Genomic DNA, 21,427 nt, shown 5'->3' with positions numbered 1-21,427 from the left:
TGTTTTTGCTTGCATCGAACACACACAGACGCGTGTACACATTCAGGAGGGCACACTAACATGGTGAATGCATCATATGTTATCCTAAGTGTCATGATAAACGCCTTCAAAAACTGTAATTTTATGCTAAATTTCTATTTTAAGAGGGTAAATTGAGGACGAACCTATGAAGAAAGGAACATTTAGTGTTCAATATAAATTTTTTTATGTTGTCGGCTTTTCAAACATGCATGCTCGTGCATTTTATGACCCTATTAAAACAGTTTTCAACACTAAGAGGCCGACTTGAATGGCTGTTTTGCTTGGTCCGCAGCAGCAGGAGTTAAAAGCCAGAAAATGCAACTGAATCAAGAGAAGAGAAGCTGAGTAGTAAACATAACAAGTGTTAGCCGCCAAGGATGAAAAAAGACAAAGAAAAGGAACTTCATTACCAGAAAATTTCAAAGAAAATAGACGTCGCTGTGCCGCCCACAACGTTTGATTGAAAGGTCTTCTTTGGGGAAATCCAGTGTTTTACATCAAATATGTTCTTACCACCTTAAGCTCCTGTAATACCATTCAAATCTTACTTAATCTGTGAAAACAAGCCGCTCACTACAGACTCTGAGCTGTCAACCACATCAAAGCTCCGCTACCCAGAATCCTTAGTAAAGGAGCCCAGCAGCGCCACACCAAACCCCCGACTCTGAAGAAACGCCAACCTGTCGAACCTTAACCCCTCAGCCGTCATCCGGGACCATGCATCATAAAACACACACTCCCATAACCCACCACAACAACCCCCACTCCCACACACAACTGGGTCTTTCCAGTCCACCATAAGCCTGACACTCAAACAGTGACACTTAACCTTCCTCATGCACTTAAGTAACAGCCACACACACACAAAAGAAACAACACAGACTCTCTGGCAGTGTGATATTCTAGCTATCACATGTCCGCGCACACACACAGGAGGGTTTGTGTATATGTACACACCAAAGAGATGAATTAGCGCTCTTGGGGTTGGTATGGGGACGTCATGAACACACAAATGAAAACAGTTCAACTTTGAGAGGTTCTGTAAGGACACGTCGTTGAGGCTGCAAGCTACCAGAAACACAGAAAGAACACACACACAAACAGTCTTGTTATGCAGTTTGGAGCACTTAATCTAGAAAAATATTACATCTACAGGAACAGTACAATCTTTAGAGGATAGAGGAACAAGGTACATTTTAGATACAAAAACAACAGATTCAGCAATTTTTCTGACTTTCAATACCAGATTCCCAACAACAGATTCAACATTCAAAATACTTCATCTCCACAGCAGCTTTGCTCATAACACAAATTCCCTTTGTAAGCGTAGGGCTGGACGATAATAACACACATTGCGCTGCAGTTAAAAGACCTAACTCGGCTGCTCCTATAACACGTAAACGTCCTTTGCTGAAAGAGGAGAGGAAGCTTGACTTACGGTGCTCGCACAATGTGCAGGTGAAAATCATTTGTTCAGCATTGATATTAAATAATTGAGTGAAATCTTAGTAGCACGGTCATAATTAGCAGCGGCGATGTGTCTGTGATGAGCACGTCAACATTACCTTATTAATTAACATTTAGATAATAGATTTGTGAAATCTATGGATCAAAACAATAAATAAACCCAGCTTTGATAGTTGAGCATATTACAGTACAAACCTCGTCAGTGAACTATGAGGTCAAAAAAACAGCAAAAAATCCAAAACAATTGTTCAATAATCGTTTAATAATCGAGGTAAAATGTTCAATTAATCGTGATTTTGAATTTAGGTCAAATCCTCTAGCCTTACATAAGCTTCCTACAGTTTCCTTCTTGTTTGTCACATGGAAGCAGTATTGTTTAAGTTTATAATAAAGCAAAACAACCTCCGGCAGCTAGATACTCCAGCCAAAACACCCTCTGAGCAAAGTTAAGTAATTCTGTTGTATTTTCTGTCACAGCTGGGTTATACAATCTGTTGTCATGGAAGACCTACAGCGAGGGTTTTCAAAGTCTGAAACTGTGGGCCTCCCTTCAGACAAAGCTTCCAAAAGCTGGTTAGTTTCGCTCAAGTCCTGGATGCCAAAGGGATCTTAATTATTATTATATGATCACATGGACACTCAACAGTTCCTCACATTGCGGTTTGACTTCAGACGACACAAAAAACATTTTTTTTTTAAAAAAGGACTTTCCAAAATCATGTATTAGTCTCTGGGACAGTGGGAAAAGTGTGAAATTACACAGAACAGCTGTATCTCTGACCTCTTTAACCAAATGTAAGCTATTCTATATCTCCTTCTAATAATTAATGTAATAACAAATGTAATATTTTTTTCACCGAGCCTCCAATGAAACAGTTTGGAGCGCTTTGAAAACCTCTGACCAAAAGGAAACACACAACAAACTGAAAGCTAAAAACAAAAGATGCTAAAATGTATCAGAACCATTTCTTTAAATGTATTCCTCTGTGTTTAGCAGATCAATACTTCACTAGTTCAGAAGCAATTTCTGGATCGGATCAGAAGTGTACAGATTGTTTTTGTTTTGAGTTTTTGGAGCTACACGGATACAAATGAACATTTGAGAGCTAGACCAAATTGATTTTAATCATAATTTGTGACATTATAGATCTCTTAACTAAATTTATTCAATTCCAAAGACTTGAATCCCAATTAAGTGAATAAATGGTCACCTTTTTATCATCACATCAGAAGTTATCCAACACAAGTAATAAAATATAACGATAATAAAATAAGTTTAAAGTAAAGCTTCTCATGTTTGCTACCTAACACTAAATCCAGCAAGATTATTTGGCTTGCAATCGTAACGTTATGAGAAAAAGACCCGGCAGGTTGATAATCACCGGAGGTTTCCTTTAAAGTAAATGTGACAACATATCATGATACTGATTTTAGGCTGTACAGTCCAACCCCAAACTCCTTTATTTCCCCAATTGCATCTTCTTTTACGGTTGTTTAATTCTCAGGGATGGTGTGTGACAGTTGAACCACACACACACACACACACACAAACCCCCGCCGTGTGTTTCTGGTGTTGTATGGAAGCCATTAGATCCGGTGAGCAGCGCTGACAATAGCAAAGGTTAATAGGTCAGCGGCCTTGTGGGACCAGAGCTGGACTGGATTGATCCATCAATGTCATATGTGTGTATGTGTGTGTGTTACCCTTTATCTCACACAAACAAGTGCACACACACTTAAATAAGGGTGAAACATTAACTTCCTAATGTGCACTAAGTGACCTCGCCGTCTCGACTAAAAACTGCCCCCCCCACCACTTCTTCTTCTGTCTCTGCTGTCACGCCTGGATGTGTTTATGAGAGAGACAGAGAGAGTATATTGTGTGTATTTTTACTTTCTGCCAGATCAAAGCTGCTTGGCCAGCTTTCAAACTCCTTCCTCGCCATTTTTTTCTTTTTCTATCTGGGCTTCCATTCAAGTATTTTTATGAGTCATAACAGATCACACTGGAACAGTTGAGGCCAAAGATCGATAACAATTAGATCAAAACCACGTTAAGTCCCTTGAGACAAAAGGCCTTATTTTGATTGAAGATAAAGAATTTTTTTCAATACAATTCTACATGTGTTCGCCACAACATCACCAAAAATGCCGTATCTGCTGTCAGTCCCGTTTGCATACTGCCAGCTGTAAGGAAAACAAAGCTTTTCTATGTCTTGAGTTTTAGATGAAACTGACAATAACTTACTCAACACCTTTATGATGCGTGCACAGCAAAACCACCCTCCAAGAGCAAAACGACTCAGAACAAAAAAGAGCAGTTCATTTAACCGTTGTAGACAGATTTGAGAAGCCACAGCACAGAGATATCAGATTTATGAGTGTACAAACGTCGTTCATCTCCAGTTAACACTTGCCACTGAAAAACCACGAGAAACCAAAGATGGAAATTCCAGGGCCTTTGTTTATTTTCTCTAAACGCCCTGACAATTAGTTTCTTAATATGACTGATGAATACTTTTCATTATTTCACAAGAGAGATGTCTGTCTGTGCTGTTGTGTTTTTTCTCGTCCAGCTGGTTATCACTAAGCAACAAATAGGGTTTTTTGGTGGGGCTGTTTGCTCATGCTGCCAGGTCACTGTCAGTGCAGTGTGGTCAAACCTTGACACAGTCCAGAAGAAGCAGATTAGCTGTGTTTAGGTTAGGGCTGGACAATAAAACAATAATAATAATCATCGCAATATATTTTTCCTCAATAACAATATAACAGATGTTCAATAAATAGTCAATAAATGATTTAATTCACTTGAATCATACACGAATGTTCTACCTCCGATTCGTGAAGTAATCCACTTCAGGTTTCTTCAACTTTCACTCAGTAGCAAAAGTCAGCCTTTAAACTTGGGATCGACAGATATGTTTTTTTCCGGGCCGATTCTGATACCGATTATTCGTAACCAATTAGACCGATATGTGGAACCAATATACATCTGCTGTAAAATTTTTAATGTTGGTGTCAAAATTTAGAATAACACAAACTCCAACACAAAACTTTGTTAAAAATAACAAGATTACAGTTACAGCCCAGAGATAGACTTGATAACTATGAGTGATAAATTATCATAAACTTTCTTTACCAGCTGCCATTTATAATGTATTTATTTTATATTGTTAGGATTTTATTGATACTATTTATTCGTTCTTTTCTTTATCTATACTCTAACTGGTTTTTCATTATGAAATAATTGCCTTTAAAAAATATATTATTAAAAAAAAAAAAAGAATAAATAGTAATCAAATTTAATATTTTATTATAACTAATAGCAGAGCAGCAAAAAAATCTGAATCTCACTGGAAACAAATGGAACATTTAAAATAAACTATATTCCTGACATCAAAATACTGAGTGAAGTTCAGAAAGAAGACATCACTCGTTCCTCCTCATGTCCTGCTCCTCCCTCTGCTGCTGCTGGTAGAGAGGAGCTGGTTTCTCTCAACAAGCAGCTGAGTTTGCAAGGAGTTGCTAAATTTTAAGGTACGTATCATCTCTGCTAAACAGGCTCCAGACAGAGAGGCTACGATTTAGCTAACTAGCTATTAGCCGAGCTAGCTCATGTGCTTGTGTAAACCAAAACAAAGCTGCGGTGGATGAGACAGAGCAGATTAAAAATCACTCTGTGCACGTTCCTGCTTGTTGTACTGATGCAGTATCAGCCTTTTACTAGTATTGCTGGTTTTGCTGCACTTACTTACAGTAACAAGCGTAGTTATGGTCAACTGGTGTAATAATCACCGATCTGCTCCGCTCGCTTCGCTCCACGTGAGCATGCTCCGCTCTGCTGCGAGAGGAGGGGAGGGGCTGCAGCGCAATGGCTCACTCGTTCTATTGGCTGCTTCCGCACAATACTCAGTGCTGATAGGCTATTACTCGTGACTTGTAACCAATCAGTTAATTCTGTGGGCGGGACATTGCTCGAGCTCACAGAGTGGTGAGTACAGACAGAGAGAGGCGGCTGCAAGGAGCGCATTTTTTATTATTTAATTATATCGGCAAACTGTTTTTAAAATGACCAATGCAGATTATTGGAAAAACGCTGAATACTGGCGGGCAGACCGATTATTGAAAAACTCAAAATAAATAATGATTTCATACTTATCATGATAATTATAGCTAGCGAAAGATATGAAACTTTTTATCGTGATAACATTTTTGGCCATATCGTCCAGCCCTAGTTTAGGTGTTTGCTCTTAACATATAAGTACTTTTTTGACAAACTTTTAAAAAGGTACCCTGTGAAGTTTTCGCCCACAAGTCGCGCTGTGGAGCAGGTCTCCTATTAGTTTGAATCTCGTGGACAGTCAGTAGTCAAGTTTCTATCAATGTTTAGCTCAAAATGTAACTAAATTTCCCAGCCCGTCCTCAACAGAAAAACGGCCATATTGGTTGATTATGCAGCAGCTTATTACGACCCATATTTATGTTTTAGTAACAGGTGGCTTAAAGGGCGACAAAGTCTGCATAAGGACGTGGTGGGATGGATGGATGAGCCAGGTCTTTCACTCAAGAGACCAAGATTTGAGTCCTGTGTGAAAGAAAGTCAAAGTTGACATATTTAAAGTTTTGCGTTAAATAACTTTCGTCACGTAACCCAAACCCCAACCTTTTCCTAAAACTAAGTAGTTTTGTTGCCTAAATCTAACCTAAATAGTTTCGGTATGATCATTTCACAACATTTACCATGTGTAAAACATCATATGTATCATAACTTATGTAACATACTTGAGATCCAGTGCTCATATCACTGGACTGGGACTTGCCAAAGCTTGTATGTATGGAACTATTGACAATAAGGCCTCTTTTGTCGTTCAGGTATGAAGACGTGTTGGAATTTCCAGAAGATCGGCAAAAGAAAACGCAAATTAATGTGCATTTCCATCCACTACAATTATGTGAATATTAGGAGTTGGGTGCATTGAGAAAAACAGCTGGTGCCGCTAACTCACCAGTCGGGTGCCATTAAACCACTGCAGAAGAAGATATTATGTGGCCTAGTTAAAGGAGTGCCAGTCAAACCTAAAAAACAAGGTGAAAAAAGTGATGATGAAATATGGCAGATACGCCTCTTTACATTTGTTTGTTGTTGTGAAATATTTCCGGTTTCTGCCTTCACCACTCAGATGTTTTTATGTGCAAAAGGAAAATGTGCATACAGACAGACAGGTGGATGGAAACGCCACTTAGTGGAAGAAATGTGCCAAGAAACAAAGCGACGTGCTAAAAAAAGCCAGGGAAGAAGAAAACCACTGGTTAACAATGCGGGTTCCAAATTCCTTTAAAAATAGGCTTTGTACATGTTTTATGAGGCAGAAAATGCATTCAACACGTAAGTTGGACCTCAGGAATACACATAATGTGTTTTGGTTAGAAACACTGAATAGAAACATTACTTTAGTTTGTTTATGAGAGATCTCCACGAGGCACCTTTAACTTTGACTGCTGCTTATTTAATTGTGAATATTTTCTGTTTACAGAGAAATGCTCTTATTTCTTTTAAAGAAATGTCAGGATGCAGCCAGCGATGTGTTTAAAGACTCATAAATGCAGACAGAAAGGCAGGAGAGCATCAATCTTGCATCTGTGTCCAGAAATCTGAAACCTTTTACTCTTCTTCCCTGGCTGCCTTTCTCCCCACCTCCTCTATCTTTTGATCTATTCTCTCTGCATCCATCTATTATCTAACTATCAGCCCACAACTCAAGAAGCAAAAGACAACCCCCGCTCCCCGTTTCTATTTTAAACCTGTCTTGCCACTTTCTTTTCCCCATATTTTCCTGTCTCTGTGTTTTTTCTTCATTCACCTTTATATCCTCCTTAATCCACCATCTTCCTCCCTCTTCCTTACGTTTCTTTCCCTCTGCCAGTTCATCCATCTTTCCAACATTTTCCCTCTCCCATCCATCACCCTCACACCCCGACTATCTCTCCAACTCATTCATCTCCATCCCATTCTTACACAAACTCAGTCTGGCTGTTACAGAGAACGCTTTGGACATCTTATTTTCATGTGAAAAGATAGAAAGCTACACCGTTGCGAAAGAAGCTGTCCCCTTTGATGCCCACTTGGTTGTTCAATCAGGTTGGTTTGAACTTTTTTCAGTTAAAAGTGGATCAATCAAATGCAGGGAGATCAATGCTTTGTTTTGCCTGTTGCTTCAAGGACTTGTGCTTTTTACTGTAGCTTACACGTGTGCTTTATTTTGAAAAAATATGTTTTTTTACACAATTTCTACACGTTTCTTTAATTTCAAAATGATTTTAAGGCAACCCACAGTCTCCCAACTACAGCGAGGGTTGGCTATCCTGTCATTAAGAGGTATTCATGGTTAAATTATGTAATTAGTCTTGCCTTTTGTATCCCACAGTGGTAAAAAAAAAAAAGCTGTTTCAGAGGCTTTCTTTCATTATAAAAAGAATAAAATTTCAGACCAAGACACTCAATCCCTCTTATTTATGGAAAGAGAGACATTGAATATTGATTATCAGCAGCTTTAATCAGCTTTCAGAAACCTAAATCCAACCAAAATCACTCAAACCAAAGAGATGAATAAACAATTTGGGCAGACCCCTCATAAATCCTAACCAAGAGGAATGCAACACACCCAGTGTCCCCCTCCTCCCTGCACCCACAAACTTTTGGTTCCCCGATCAGAAGTTCCACGCGTCCCACTTTAAGTCAGCAGCTAATGTGAGGGAGGTTATGACTCGCAAAAAAAATCCCACTTAACGTCCCCCGAGTAACCTGCATCGCCTGACAAGGACGGGGGAGGACAAGGCGAAGGGATGAAAGGACGTTTCCATCAGACGCCAACGAGGGCAGACGGAGAGGAGGGACGGCGGCGAGGGAAGATCCAGTCAACAAAGAGCGTTTTGTGTCATTTTAGACCTCAAACTGGAGTCGGCTTGCCAGGGTAGCCACGAGAGTGGACCACATTGCATGGTGGAATGTGTGTGTGTGTTGCATTCTTTGATTCAGGGCACGGCTACGTTGCAATAAACAGTAAACATATAAACACAGATGCATAGAAAACACACAAATGATGCCTGTAACAGCCCTTAGTGATCCGACATAATAGCTCGGAAACTGCTCTAATGTCGGAGCGTTAATAGCTGCAGCGCGGTTGGTGGAAAATGTTATGAAGAGGAACCAAAAACCATAAACAAGGTGGGATTAAAAGAACAGGACAAATGAGAGTTGTTGGATGTTATTCCAGCAGTGGACTGAAAGTGAGTTACTGCAGTCTGGGATTAGCACGACAATCTGCCAAAAGAAATAGTGAAATTAAACAAACTAGGGCTTCGTCCACTAATCATTTTTATTGTCGGTTAATCTGACAGTTATTTTCAATTCACTGTTTGGTCTATTTAATGTCACATAACCTGACAGATTCCAAGATGTTTATTTCACAGAACAGAGCTCTTCTGAAACAGACTTTCAATTCCAGCTCTCTTTTATTTGTCCTGCTGTTGACTTGAAAAAAATCTTTAGTCTGATTAGATCTTGGCTTCCCGCCTCCACCTAGACATTTTGGGGGAGAAATCCGTAACGGCGGGTCAAAATTTGCACATCTGCAGAACACAAAAAAATGTTCTCCGTCACATCAAGATGCAAATTTTGGTGTAATCTGAGAAAAACATGGCTGAGATGTGTGTGTGTTGCTCCCCCACCCAGTGAGAGGGTTAATGCAGAGTGTCGGACAAAAACAATAACAACTGCAGCAGCCTCAGGTCAGGACTTCTACACCCCCACTACACACACACACACACACACACACACACAGCAATAATAACAATATTGTATGTGTGTGCGCGTGTGTGTGCGAGCCACCAGACGTAGCCTAGAAGAAACAGCTAAAGGCTCCACAGATCATAGATAGACACATTCCTGAACACACACACACACACACACACACACACACACACACACACACACTCCTGCCTGTAACTTCACTTATTCACAAGCTGCATGGGTGCTGCAACTGATGCACCTGGTTATTTTGTTTGTTTTTTTGTTTGTTTTTTTATCTCAAACGCACACAAACCCTGCCTAGAAGGAATTTAATAAAATGTAAATGTGGCTACGTTCCCACTCAACTTATTGCATGAACATTTATAACACTTAATTTTGTGTGAAACTGTTCTCGTCTCGCACAATATACGTCACCAACATGTTTACGCTGTAATGTTACACTCACGTTCATTGCTTGGTTGCTACTAGCTGGGCAACTTGGCTATGTTCCGTACACAGATATATCTCACCTGGTGTGCACCTGGTAAATCTCCAACGACTCCTGGTCCTTTCATCACATCATCTACACATGTAAGTTCTTTGATTCAGTAACGTTCGTTTCAGTCGTTGACAAATTACCTCACATATGCGACTTTTGGGTTTGGGGTCTTTATAATTACGTATTTTCACAGTCTCCCACATCCATGTTTTATATATGTCTATGGAAAAGTATCATCTGAAGGGACTGAAAACTGAATCTAGTCTTCAGGAGTTGTCCTCAGTTGGCCAAACTGTCATTGCTTTTTAAGACCGTTTATTGCCGTCATAATGAAAAAAAGTGTTAGGCGATATGGTAGCATACACTGGCACAATATAGATGTAAATCCTGTTTAAGATTTAGGGTTGATATTAGGAATACTGGAATATATCTGGTTATTATACCATAAACAGTTGCCCTATCAACTCCTCAATCCACAGAAAATAAAGCAATATAGATGATAAATATATTGTTTTATGTTAGCTATTAATTAAAAATGCCTTTAAAAGTCTCTGGTTCCAGCTTCTCAAGCGTGAAGATTTACTACTTTTCTCTGCTTTAGATCATTTAAAACTGAATATCTTTGGGTTTTTTGACATTTTATAGACTAAACAATCGATTCATTGAAAAAAGAAAAGAAATAATCTTTAGTTTGCAGCCATTGTATCCACTCTGACAACAGAAACAGCTTTTTGCGTAAGCTGGCGGTTCCCTATATATAAAAATATTCAGCACATTCCCATCATCCATCCAGCACACAAACTCTTTAATGGCAGAAATAAATTCTCAAGCAAGTGTTTTTGTGCTTAAATAATAAATAAAAATTATTTTCATTATTGACTAATCTACATATTATTTGGCCATTAATGATAACTGTTTGTTTATGAAATAGTAAAAACTAACAATCCCAGTTTCCCACAGCGTGTAGATAGATAATGTATATAGTTTGTTTTGTCTGACAACAACTCAAAACCCCCAAAATATTCATTTTTCACAGACGACTAATAAAAACAGCAAATTTTCACGTGAGAAGCAGGAAACAGTGAATTTCTGGCATTTTTTGCTTCAAAAGTGACTTTACATGATTAAATGGTTATCAAAACAACACAGAGTTTTCTTTTTCCAGCCTCGTCCTAACACAAAACTCAATGTAATAAATTGGAACCATGAATACTCAATCATGCAATATGCTCTATTGTGTACCATTCTGCTGTGCGGCATATGCTTTTCATTAGTTCGGACAGTTAGCAAATCAAGTCAGGGCAGAGGACATGGACACACACACACACACACTAGAGACAATAGCATCTCTATCTGATGGCATCCTCATCTACCCCCTGCAGAGCAGATTGCTACTGGAGGCTACATTTACTGGAATGTAGGGAGTAACACACACACACACACACACACACACACACACACACACACACACACACACGGCTGTTTACCGACCCAGGACATGTGGTTGCGTACCTTCGGCCACATGTCAAAACATTCCTTTGTAAGATCCCTGGATTTCTGTTACTGTCAACAGCAGGACGAGAGAGAGAGGGGAGGATTATCGTCTCCATCTTTTGTTGCCTGTTGTGAGAGAATCAAATTCCAGACTGTTTTGAGACACTCTGCAGGAATGCTCCCCACAAGACACACGGCTAATTTCCGAAGAAGAAGCAAAATCCCCATCAGCCACCAATAGAAATCAACAAACCAACATCCCTCATGCCCACATGTAGTCCCTTTGAGTTTAGTTGAGCTGAACTTGCGCACCAAGATATTTCCGCATCACATATTTAGCAATTCGGTTTCCATCAAAGTAGATGAATGATTTGGTGAGGAGTCTTTCAGCAGACAAAAATCTGATGATAACAAGAGTCTCAGTCTTGTCTAGTCTAATGTTAAAAAGTCATAGTTGATAAGAGGTGGATGCAAATCTCGGCAGGTAGCCTACATCATCTGCTTTGCTGAATTATGCATCCACCTCTTAGGGTCCTTTTCAGACACTTTGCTGTTCACATTGTTTAAACGCGGTAATCACCGCATGTTTTTGCTGAATCTCAGGGAATGGTACTTTTATTAAGTGTAATAAAATATTAACGATTCTGAACGTTCATAAAAGATATACTGATCGTTTATCACTATTGATGAACCCCACAAAGAATATTATAGCGTTTAAAAGCAGAATTTGTAGGTGCATGCAATTCTCGGCAGGCATGCAAAATTCGGCATAACACCTGTTAAAGTCGACTGCAAAGCCACCTCACCCGCCACAGTTACGCTGTCATTCTGTGGGAAACACTGCCACTCCTAGCAGAGACAAGATTGCCCAGCAACATTGCTCAAAAAGTTGCCCTGTGTATCATCAGCTTTAGTCCCTCCCCTTCCGAAGGACCACCATGGGACCTTATTTCAATGACGGAAGCTAACGTTACTGAATGCTCTCGGGCGTCACGTACAGCCCGGAAGTGCTAGTTAGCTAGCTACGTTCATGATAAAGGTGTTGACAGCCCCCTGAGCCCCTACCCTTACCACAACCATCAGAAATGTTAGTACCTAAACCTAAGTCACTGACTTTATGCATGTCGACCGGCTAACCCTACAGCTGCGCACATCGGCCTCATGGCTAACAGGTAGGGTTAGCCTCCCGTGTGTTGCTGCAACGTAGCAAACGGGGCGTTTCATATGGACGCTGAAGGGTACCTTTAGCATAAAATCCTTACGCTTTGTCAAGCTGTTTGAAAGCGTCAGTTATGACGCATTGAGATTATAATGTGTTGTGAGCTAAGTTATCTAGCTAGTAGCAAGAAAGCAGTGAACGTTAGCTTGCATTACCGCGCTTACATGTTGCCGACGTATATTGTGCGAGACAACAGATGTAGTTCATTGAACACGTTTCACACAAATCAACATGTACCCTTTACTGTTTTATGACAAACTGCGACTTTCTTGACTTGCAAAATTTTATATACATGTGTGTAATTCAGGGCTCAATTCTAACGGGATAAAAAGATAAGTTCTCTCTCTCTCCACTGACTACTGTACATATTTTTTCCGAAATAAGGTCCCGTGGGCCGGAAGCGGAAGCTTGTGACTTATTGTGCTTTCAGACCCAACGCGAATTTAATCCTCGCGTGAGTACATTCGCTGCAAGTGTTCACACACACACACAACGCAATAAGGCGAGTGGAACCCACGAAAATTCGCTCGAGTTGGAAATTTTCAACTCACGCGAACGCCTTCGCATTTGGCCTGAAAGCACAGTTAGGCTCTCTATGCTCTCCTTTCATCTGTTCCCCGGAGAGTGAACAAACGCTCACATTTGGCCTAATGTGAGAATGCCAATGACGGCCGTTCAGACTTGGCCTCACGTGACTTCAATGAACACAACGACTGTCATCACAACAGCCAAGAGCACTAATGAACCAAGTGGTTTCCCACTGAGTTTAAATGGCTGGGATTTCCTGCCAGTCAGCGAGAACTGAAGAAGAAACTGTTGGAGAGACAAACTCACAGAAACATGTCCCCAACAGAAATCCACAGAGAGCTCTCACGGTAGATCACAAAACCACATATGGAAGTGAGTTGACAGCTCAGCAGCAGCTGCTTTGTCAAATACAACAATGTAAGGAACTCATCACTTTGTCATCACAGCCACATTTGACAAATTACATAAACGTGATCACAAAACACTTGGGAATGACTTACCCTGAAACATGGCTGTAGACATTTTAGTCTGTAAACATGCATGAGGGTCAAGCCCAGCCATGTCCACAAAAACCTTGCGGATAAAGTTTAGTTTTATTGTATTTATGTATTTTTATTTAATTTAATCAATTGTATATGTCTGTTGGGGAGAGTGGGGTTTGGGAAAGGGAAGAGGTGAACATGGCAGAGTTTGGAAAACAGCTATGACACATTAATTAAATTAAAATTTGTCACAATTCTGCTAATTGACTGCCTAATGATCAGTCGCTTAAGACTTTGGACGGTAGGTGGCATTTTTCGTCGCCTATACAAATCCACAGTACAAGAGCAGAAATGTAAGGAATGGATTAAACTGTTTGTCTCCTCTAATATCAGCCACTAACATCAGTTTGCCTGGTTAACCAGCATATTAATAGTTATTAACAGTAGTAACCTCAAGTTAGCAGACCATTACAAGAGGTTATAAGTGAGTGTAGGTTAACGTTAGTAACTCTATCTCTATCCTTTTAACCTTTTGGATTGCTTGTATTTTTATACTAGACAGACACTAGAATTGTGTCTGACAACTGATATCACATTTGTCTTCTAATACTGTACCATAATGCTACAGCTATGTTCATAGTGCTGCTCCTTTTTCCCCCATGGATCATCAACATGTGCTGACCCTTTAGGTGGGACCTATAAGCTTGAGGCTCTGTCTGTTTTTTATCATTACACAGTGCTGTGTTAGCATTAAACATGTGCATGGCCATCAAAGGTGTCTTTAGGACTCTTTTGCAGGATTCTGATTTAAAAAAAAAAAGATGTCATCAGCCAGAGAAAGTGTTTTTATTCAACCCACGGAGCTCACTGTTAGCTAGCTAACTACAGCAGATACAATCTTCCAAGGACGGTTGTCATTTCAGCACAGTTATTGATTTTTTACAAAAAAAATAAATAAAAATTTTCTGCCCAAAATCGAGGAACCATTATTTCCAAAATGAGTGCAAATTTTAAACAGTAAGTCTGCCACAGTTATCGATAAAATGCGTCCGTGCAGTGCTAAAGGGTTATATGTGCACTAGAGGGCAGTGTTGCATTTATCTAACCAGACTCTGCAACAAACAAAGAAGATTGCCAAGAATGAAGACCTATTTTCAACTCCAGAAATTAACACTTGAAATAAAACTGGAAAATAAATAAACCAATAGTGTGAATTTGCGTCTGCAGTTCAACCAATCACCATTTATTTAATATGCAGACATCCATGATGTGGCCTTTTATTTTCACGCCACCACGTCTTTTCACCAAAGCATGTTTAAGCCTTGAGTGACTGGCTAATAACTCGCTAAAATTCAAACAGACTGACTCACTAAATGGCTAATGACTGACCGGCTAACTTTGCTGGGCAGACAGAACCACTTGCCGTGTCATCACACAGCTGATTACTGGCTGCATGGAAATCAAGCATTCAAGTCAGAAAATCATGTGTATGAGCAGTGCACACTTGTGTATGAACACACATGAACAATGTCTCACACCCAACCACACACACACACACACACCCCACGCCACAGTAGTAATTTGTTATGCTCCTGGAGGAATGTTGACCAAATGGCTTATATCCCTCTGCTGTCTCCGACTCTGGACGCCACCCTTCCCCCTCCAGCAGTGTCAAAGGGCCACGAACACACACTCCTCAAAACATGGACATCCTGAAAAGGCAACTGGCACATTTATATGCGCTCTCGCATGTCCACGACTGCACCCAACAAACAGCAGACTCACTCTTTCAAAGACACACTTGTGACCGGCACTTACATGCACAAGAAATACTTTTGAGAGACGAACGAAACTAAACCGTCCAAAAATACAATTCCACCAGATTTCTGAACTGGACATAAATATAAACATTTTTTGATTTATTGTTAATAAAATGGAGGTACTTCCAGGCACTTCTGACAGAGAGGAGACCCCAGGAGCAGAACCAGAACCCACCAGAGGGATTATAGATCCAATGGAAGAACTAGAGAAGATAGGGAGAGTGGAGTCCGGGTTACTTTGTACGACCCAGATCCGGATAAGTGGCAGAAAATGAATGGATTGATACATTAAGGGTGTTTAAAAATTGTGAAAACAAGTTCCCAGAGCTCTTCAAATAGTTTGTTTTCTCTGACCAACAGCATATTACAATACAGTCAAAAGCAGCAAATCCACATATTAGAGAAGCAGATGTTTGACTTTTGGGGGGGGGCTTTTGTCGACTGACTTATGGATTGACCAGCTAATTGTTTCAGCACTAACTCCAAAAAAGATACTGTGACACTCACACTTTGAGTGTTTAGTTTAAGACCCCCTCTTGTTTTCCCTTGACTGAAGATACATAGGTCACATGACGGCAACTTAACCAACTTCACTTGAATGAAGGCCAAGAGATGTGGAAAAAGCTAGCAAGTGAACCATGAGTCAAGAGTATTTTATCAAGTAACACATTAATTGAATACATATCAGGAAATATTGTCAACGTTGTTTAACTTCTGTATTTTTTTAGTGAAGAAAATGCATAAATGTATGTTTTTAGCGAAGATAAGGTGCTTTCAGGTGGCATAAGGAATGCTCTGGCAGTCATACTGGAGGTCCTCTATACATAAACTTTTAAATAGTTTATGTACTTGATCCCCTCTCTAGCTCTCACACTGATTCCCCTCGCACACACACACACACACACACACACACACACACTTGCACATTTGTGCGTTCCTCTCTCTCGGAAGTGAGAGGATTATGGCTGTATTCAGCTGTGGTCCATACAGACACATAAACCTCTGTGTGGAGGCTGACGGAAACTCTCTCTGGTCCTCACTAAACCTAAAACACAATATACACTCATGTCTTTCACACACACAAATATATAAAACACACAAACACCTCGACTTTACCATCTCTTTGTGTTTCTTTCTGTCTTTCTCCTCTTTCCTTCAAGGACGTAACACTTCATCATTAAACACTTTTCTGCAACACAGTTCCCTGTCCAGCACTCACCACCTCGGCTACTTTACTGTGCGTGCATGTGTGTGTTTTAACTATAGCCACTGGACACAAAACAGCCATAGAGCACAGTGTGATTTTTATCTCCTTTAGCAGTCCCAGTCACATTTTCCCAGGGGCAGTGTTACTGTGTGTGACTTAGTGTGTGTGTGTGTTTCCAGATGACTGAGCCAGGCGTTTCCATTCCCTGCTGTGGTGCTGTGGTGAATATAGAAGTATACACTGGCCAACACACGGCAGTCTACACCACCGCTGCTGCGACTTTTCAACAGAGTGGGCGAGAGACAGAGAAGGAAAGACTGAGAAAGAGAGAGAGAGAGCAGAGGTTGCATGTCAGTCGGCCTACTTATGCACTGGACTGAACACACACCAGCAGACACACACCAGCAGAACACACCAATAATTACTTGCAGTAATTCAAAGACACCCTCTTTATTTCCAGGAGCTCACCACCGCCCGCAGCGTGAAACCCGTGAGAAGAGAGACCGGGAGGAAACGTTGGCACCCATGACTTTATCACACAATACGAGGTCACGTTGAAATCTGAAAAAGCACACACCAAATCTCTGACAACGCTCTCAAACTCCACCAAAACACGCACCTGAAATAAAACCGCTTAGAGCTCTTCAGAAACAACAACAGACTACAAATCATTCTTCACGTCTATCAACTCCCATCCTTAAACAAGCCTGATTCTTAAAGATGCTGGTGTCAGTGTAAGCTAGTGCAAAAGGGGTCGATAACCTACAAACATAGGAATCTGTCATCACAGACTCACCATCTTTCTTTTCAAGCATTCCAACATCCCACAAGACAACCTACTGGAGAGCACGTCTGCCCCAAACTCAGCCATCTGAACTGGATTTTAGCCGTCTGTCAGCACTCGGGCATTTTTACCTTCTAGTGAATAAAGTGACAGAGAGATGAACAGAGCCTCGTTTCACCAGGGATCCCCATGAGAACCCCTTTTAGCACCCCTGGGGGAATCCTTTGACCTTCCAAGTTTGAGAACTCAACTGCTGCATTACATTATATTTCTCTTTTTTTTTTTTTATTCCTAGACAGGAGACAGCTGACAAACATCAACTGTCCCGGATATTTGCTTGAGCTTTTGGACAATAACTTCTTATTCTCTGCATAAAGAGGAGGAAGAGAGAGAGAGATGGAAGAGTGAAATTCTAAATCAAGCTGTGCAGAAGAGAAAAATACAGAAGAAGGATGCAGGAAACATGAGTTTTTAAGAGTTGAAAGGTTTAAACCAAGCAAGGGACCATTCAGACTGAAAAGCACACATGAATGAGAGAACAGTCACACAAGCCTGCAAATCTATAACCACAATTGCTGTTTTTGTTGGAGCAGAGTGTTGCAAGAACCACATCCTTACGAAAATCCAATTCCTATGGTCAATCAGAGGGAAATGCTATGCAAATATCAACCTAGAAGTGTAAATATATTTATTTGTGGTTTAGTTTAGTAGGGGCCGATACAGCTTGGATAGATAAACTGAAAACAACAATACAATGTGTGTATCCTAGTGTTTATAGCATTTGCAACAATCATCCCAAGAAGGGATTTTAAAGAAGTAAAACATAACAATAACTTACAGTACAACACAAGATAAGAGGAGGTAAAGTGAGTATATCAAGACACAATAAAATACTTGTAATAGGAACTACAGAAGACTGGACGTGAGTACAAGTTTGTTGCTGAACCAACCAGGACTTGACATCTCTCTTAAAGGTGGTGAAGTCTGCAGCAATTTTCAAGTGTTTAGAGAAAATGCAAGTTTTGTAAAATAAAAACTTTACAGTTGCCACCTGAATCTGCTCTGTAGTCTCTTTATGTATTCACAGAGAGGCAGAGGAGCAACTCCATTTACACATTTAAATACAAGCATTAACATAATGAAATGTTAGCATAATATATAGAAATATTAAGCCAATGTCATGTTATATGTTACATAGTGCAGTATAAACTCACTCCAACTACTTTATCAGCACTTTTAAGTAGTTTTTGGGCCATGTAACTGAGATTTCCCACACACATAATATCACAGTCATTAAAGTAAATGGTTGTGGTGGACTTACTTTAGTGATAATGAGCGGCTCGCCGTGCTCCAGCCCTCCCTTCAGCGTGAACCCCCAAGGCGCGCCCCCGCTTAACTGGACCTGAATGTGGTGGAAGGAGACGAGCTGCTCGACCGTTTCCATTCTCTCCCGCCGGTCCGTTCACCCGGTTCTTCTTCCCTCTCTCTGTCTCTCGGTTTACTGGCCCGGCTCGGCTCGCTGCTAGCTAGCGGTCCCCATCGCGGCTCTAACAACAACAACAACGAATGTATGGATGGATTGAGGAGCGAGCGAGCGAGTGAGTGAGAGAGTGGAAGAGAGGGGGGGAGGGAAGAAAGTTTCAGCTGGTGTCAAGCTTGTCAAAGTTAGAGCCAATATGGCGGTTTCAACTTCCGATCAAGGTGTTGAATGCCAGCGTCAAGTAGACGTTAGTTTGTTTTATAGTTGTAATGTAGCTCGATACTGTGTCACACGATTTTACATACTATTTAGTTTCAGCCCTGCAGCTAATGATCCGATTATTTCCCCCCAAAAAGGGCACGTATAACACTTTATTTTGACATGTATATCAAGTGTTTCCGGTGGTACTGTGGCTAGCTCGACTCAACGAGCAAACTTTGGGAAAACTTTGGGAATCGTGGTGGACGGCCCCTCCCACTTTTCGAACGGCGGGATGTGATCGACAGAAAGGTCTACCAATAGCAGAGAGGCTCTGGTTGAATGTGTCCAATGAGAAGCGAAGAGAGGGAGGTGCTACATACAGGCTCACGGAGGTAACTACAATGAGACAAATTCAAGAAGTTAAAGAGGTGGTATTATGCTTTTTGGCTTTTTCCCTGTCCTTTATCGAGTTATATATATTTTTTGTGCATATAACAGGTTTGCAAAGTGAAAAAGCCCAAAGTCCAGCCCAAAGGCAGTTCCCATCTCCCACAGAAAGCTCTGCTCTGAACCGCTTGAAAACAGCTCGTTTGTAGTCCAGCCCTTCACTTCCTTTACTTGTGACGTCACAATGAAAACGCGTCAAACCAAGCTAGTCTGAGCGGGGCCCTTTGGCTCGACTCGCCTTTGTTTGGTTTGTCATTGTAGAAATGTTGTACCTGTACCTGCTTCCAGGTACTTTTTCACCTCAACTCCATCAGACTGCTGATTGGTCAGAGAGAATATTCACTATTCACTACATCATCATTGCGTGCACCAGACAGGTACTCCGAGTAGAGTCGAGGCTAGCGATTTGCGATATGGTAGCATTTTTCAGCAAGGCAGCATAACGTTAGATCGTCAGAACACCGTCAACAGTTCAACGTTTAGTCTTAAAAGACGATGCAACTCCGACTCTGTTTGGGCCTGGATATTCACAATCACAACCTGTAAGTATGCTTTATTGGTTGTGAATTATATTTAAAATAAACACGGCAGTGTAACTTCACAGACTGTTCAAGTGCGGAGTTGTAAACACTGGCTAACACAGCTAAAGTTATAACTATAATGCTCATGTTACACCTGAAAGCTACTGAGCAAACGTTCAAATTGTTTTGCCAATTTTTATGTAAAATTGAGTTGAAATATGGTGATTTTTGTAGTGGTTTATGGTAAGATGTGGAACAATGATGTTGTGTGGTTGTGTACTTGTGAGTAACTTATACCATCTGCTAGGTTACGGTCTCAGTCTGAAGCGGCTTTGATTTGGATCACACTACCTTGTTTCTTACGACACGCCCTTCTCTGCTTATGATTGGCTAGTAGTCCTTACCTGGGAACTGCGCATGTGCAACTCTCAACAAAGATTTTGTACAAGTAAGATGCATCACTCTGTAGCTCAAGAGCAGAGCGTACAACACACAGGGTGAAAAGAGGAGATGCAGCAATGTGCAGTATGAGGAAAATATGGTGGGTTTTTTTTTAATTAAACCATGTAAACCTATTCTGGTACAACCCCTAATTAAGATTTTGAACCTGAAAATGAGCATAATACCACCTCTTCAAGTTAGGTTTGTGGCAGGGCTGTACTTTGAAACATGAAACCCTCCACTTTGCCTGTATCATCAGTTCATTTTACCTATTGATGTCAACATGCGAAATTAATGCCCCAAAAAGAAGTGGTCCAACAATAATGTTAAACAGGAAAACTCCACATTATCACAGAAATATTCACACTGCTGCAAGGTTACCAGCTTTGGTAACTGTAACTCAAGTAGCCTACTCAGTGGTGGAAGACGTTTTCTTATCTTTTACTCGAGTAAAAGTAGTAATAGTACTGTAAAAATACTCCATTTCAAAAGTCCAGCATTGAAAATCTTACTCTAGTAAACTTCAAAATGTGCTCAATTACTCCTTATGCAAAATGACCCCACTCAGACTGTTATGTATACCTTTATCTATTGGAATATCATCATTGATGAATTTATGTAAACAGCATTTTAATGTTATCATGGTACAGATATTACTTAGTAAAGTGTTATATATATATATATATATATATTACAATGGATTTTTTAACCCGATGTTTCACATGTAAAATCTTGACCTGAAAAGTAACTAGTCACTACAGTTGTCAAGGTAAATGTAGAGAAATATTTCCCTGTGAAATGTGTAAGTATGAAGTTGTAGAAAATGGAAATACTCAAGTAAAATAGGCTATAGTATTTCAAAATTGTACTTTAGTACAGTACTTGAGTCAATTTATATAGTAACATTCCACCATTGCAGGTTCTCTACATAAGTACAAATTAGAGATAGATTTCAGAGGACAATATACTTTTTACTCCACTACCAGTGACCAGTGCACATGCTACGACATGCATGCTGCCTGTTGCA

At 40.4% G+C, this 21,427-nt stretch overlaps 1 protein-coding gene across 3 annotated transcripts in view; it reads right to left on the bottom strand.

Annotated features, from left to right (window-relative positions):
• Positions 1-19,009, bottom strand: part of shroom4 (shroom family member 4) — an 82,451-nt gene extending 63,442 nt beyond the window's left edge. The window contains exon 1 of one of the 3 annotated variants that reach the window (XM_046064260.1): positions 18,632-19,009. In XM_046064260.1, the coding sequence (XP_045920216.1) occupies positions 18,632-18,754 (123 nt within the window). In that variant the 5' untranslated portion in view covers positions 18,755-19,009. Of the gene's footprint in view, positions 1-5,243; positions 5,289-18,631 lie in introns of those variants that run through there. The other 2 variants (XM_046064261.1, XM_046064263.1) reach the window with 2 other exon arrangements.
• Positions 19,010-21,427: the final 2,418 nt, after the last annotated feature.

This window comes from Micropterus dolomieu, linkage group LG12, assembly GCF_021292245.1.
Source record: "Micropterus dolomieu isolate WLL.071019.BEF.003 ecotype Adirondacks linkage group LG12, ASM2129224v1, whole genome shotgun sequence".
In the NCBI taxonomy this organism is placed as follows: Eukaryota; Metazoa; Chordata; class Actinopteri; order Centrarchiformes; family Centrarchidae; genus Micropterus; species Micropterus dolomieu.
This window is presented reverse-complemented; position numbering and strand designations above follow the sequence as displayed.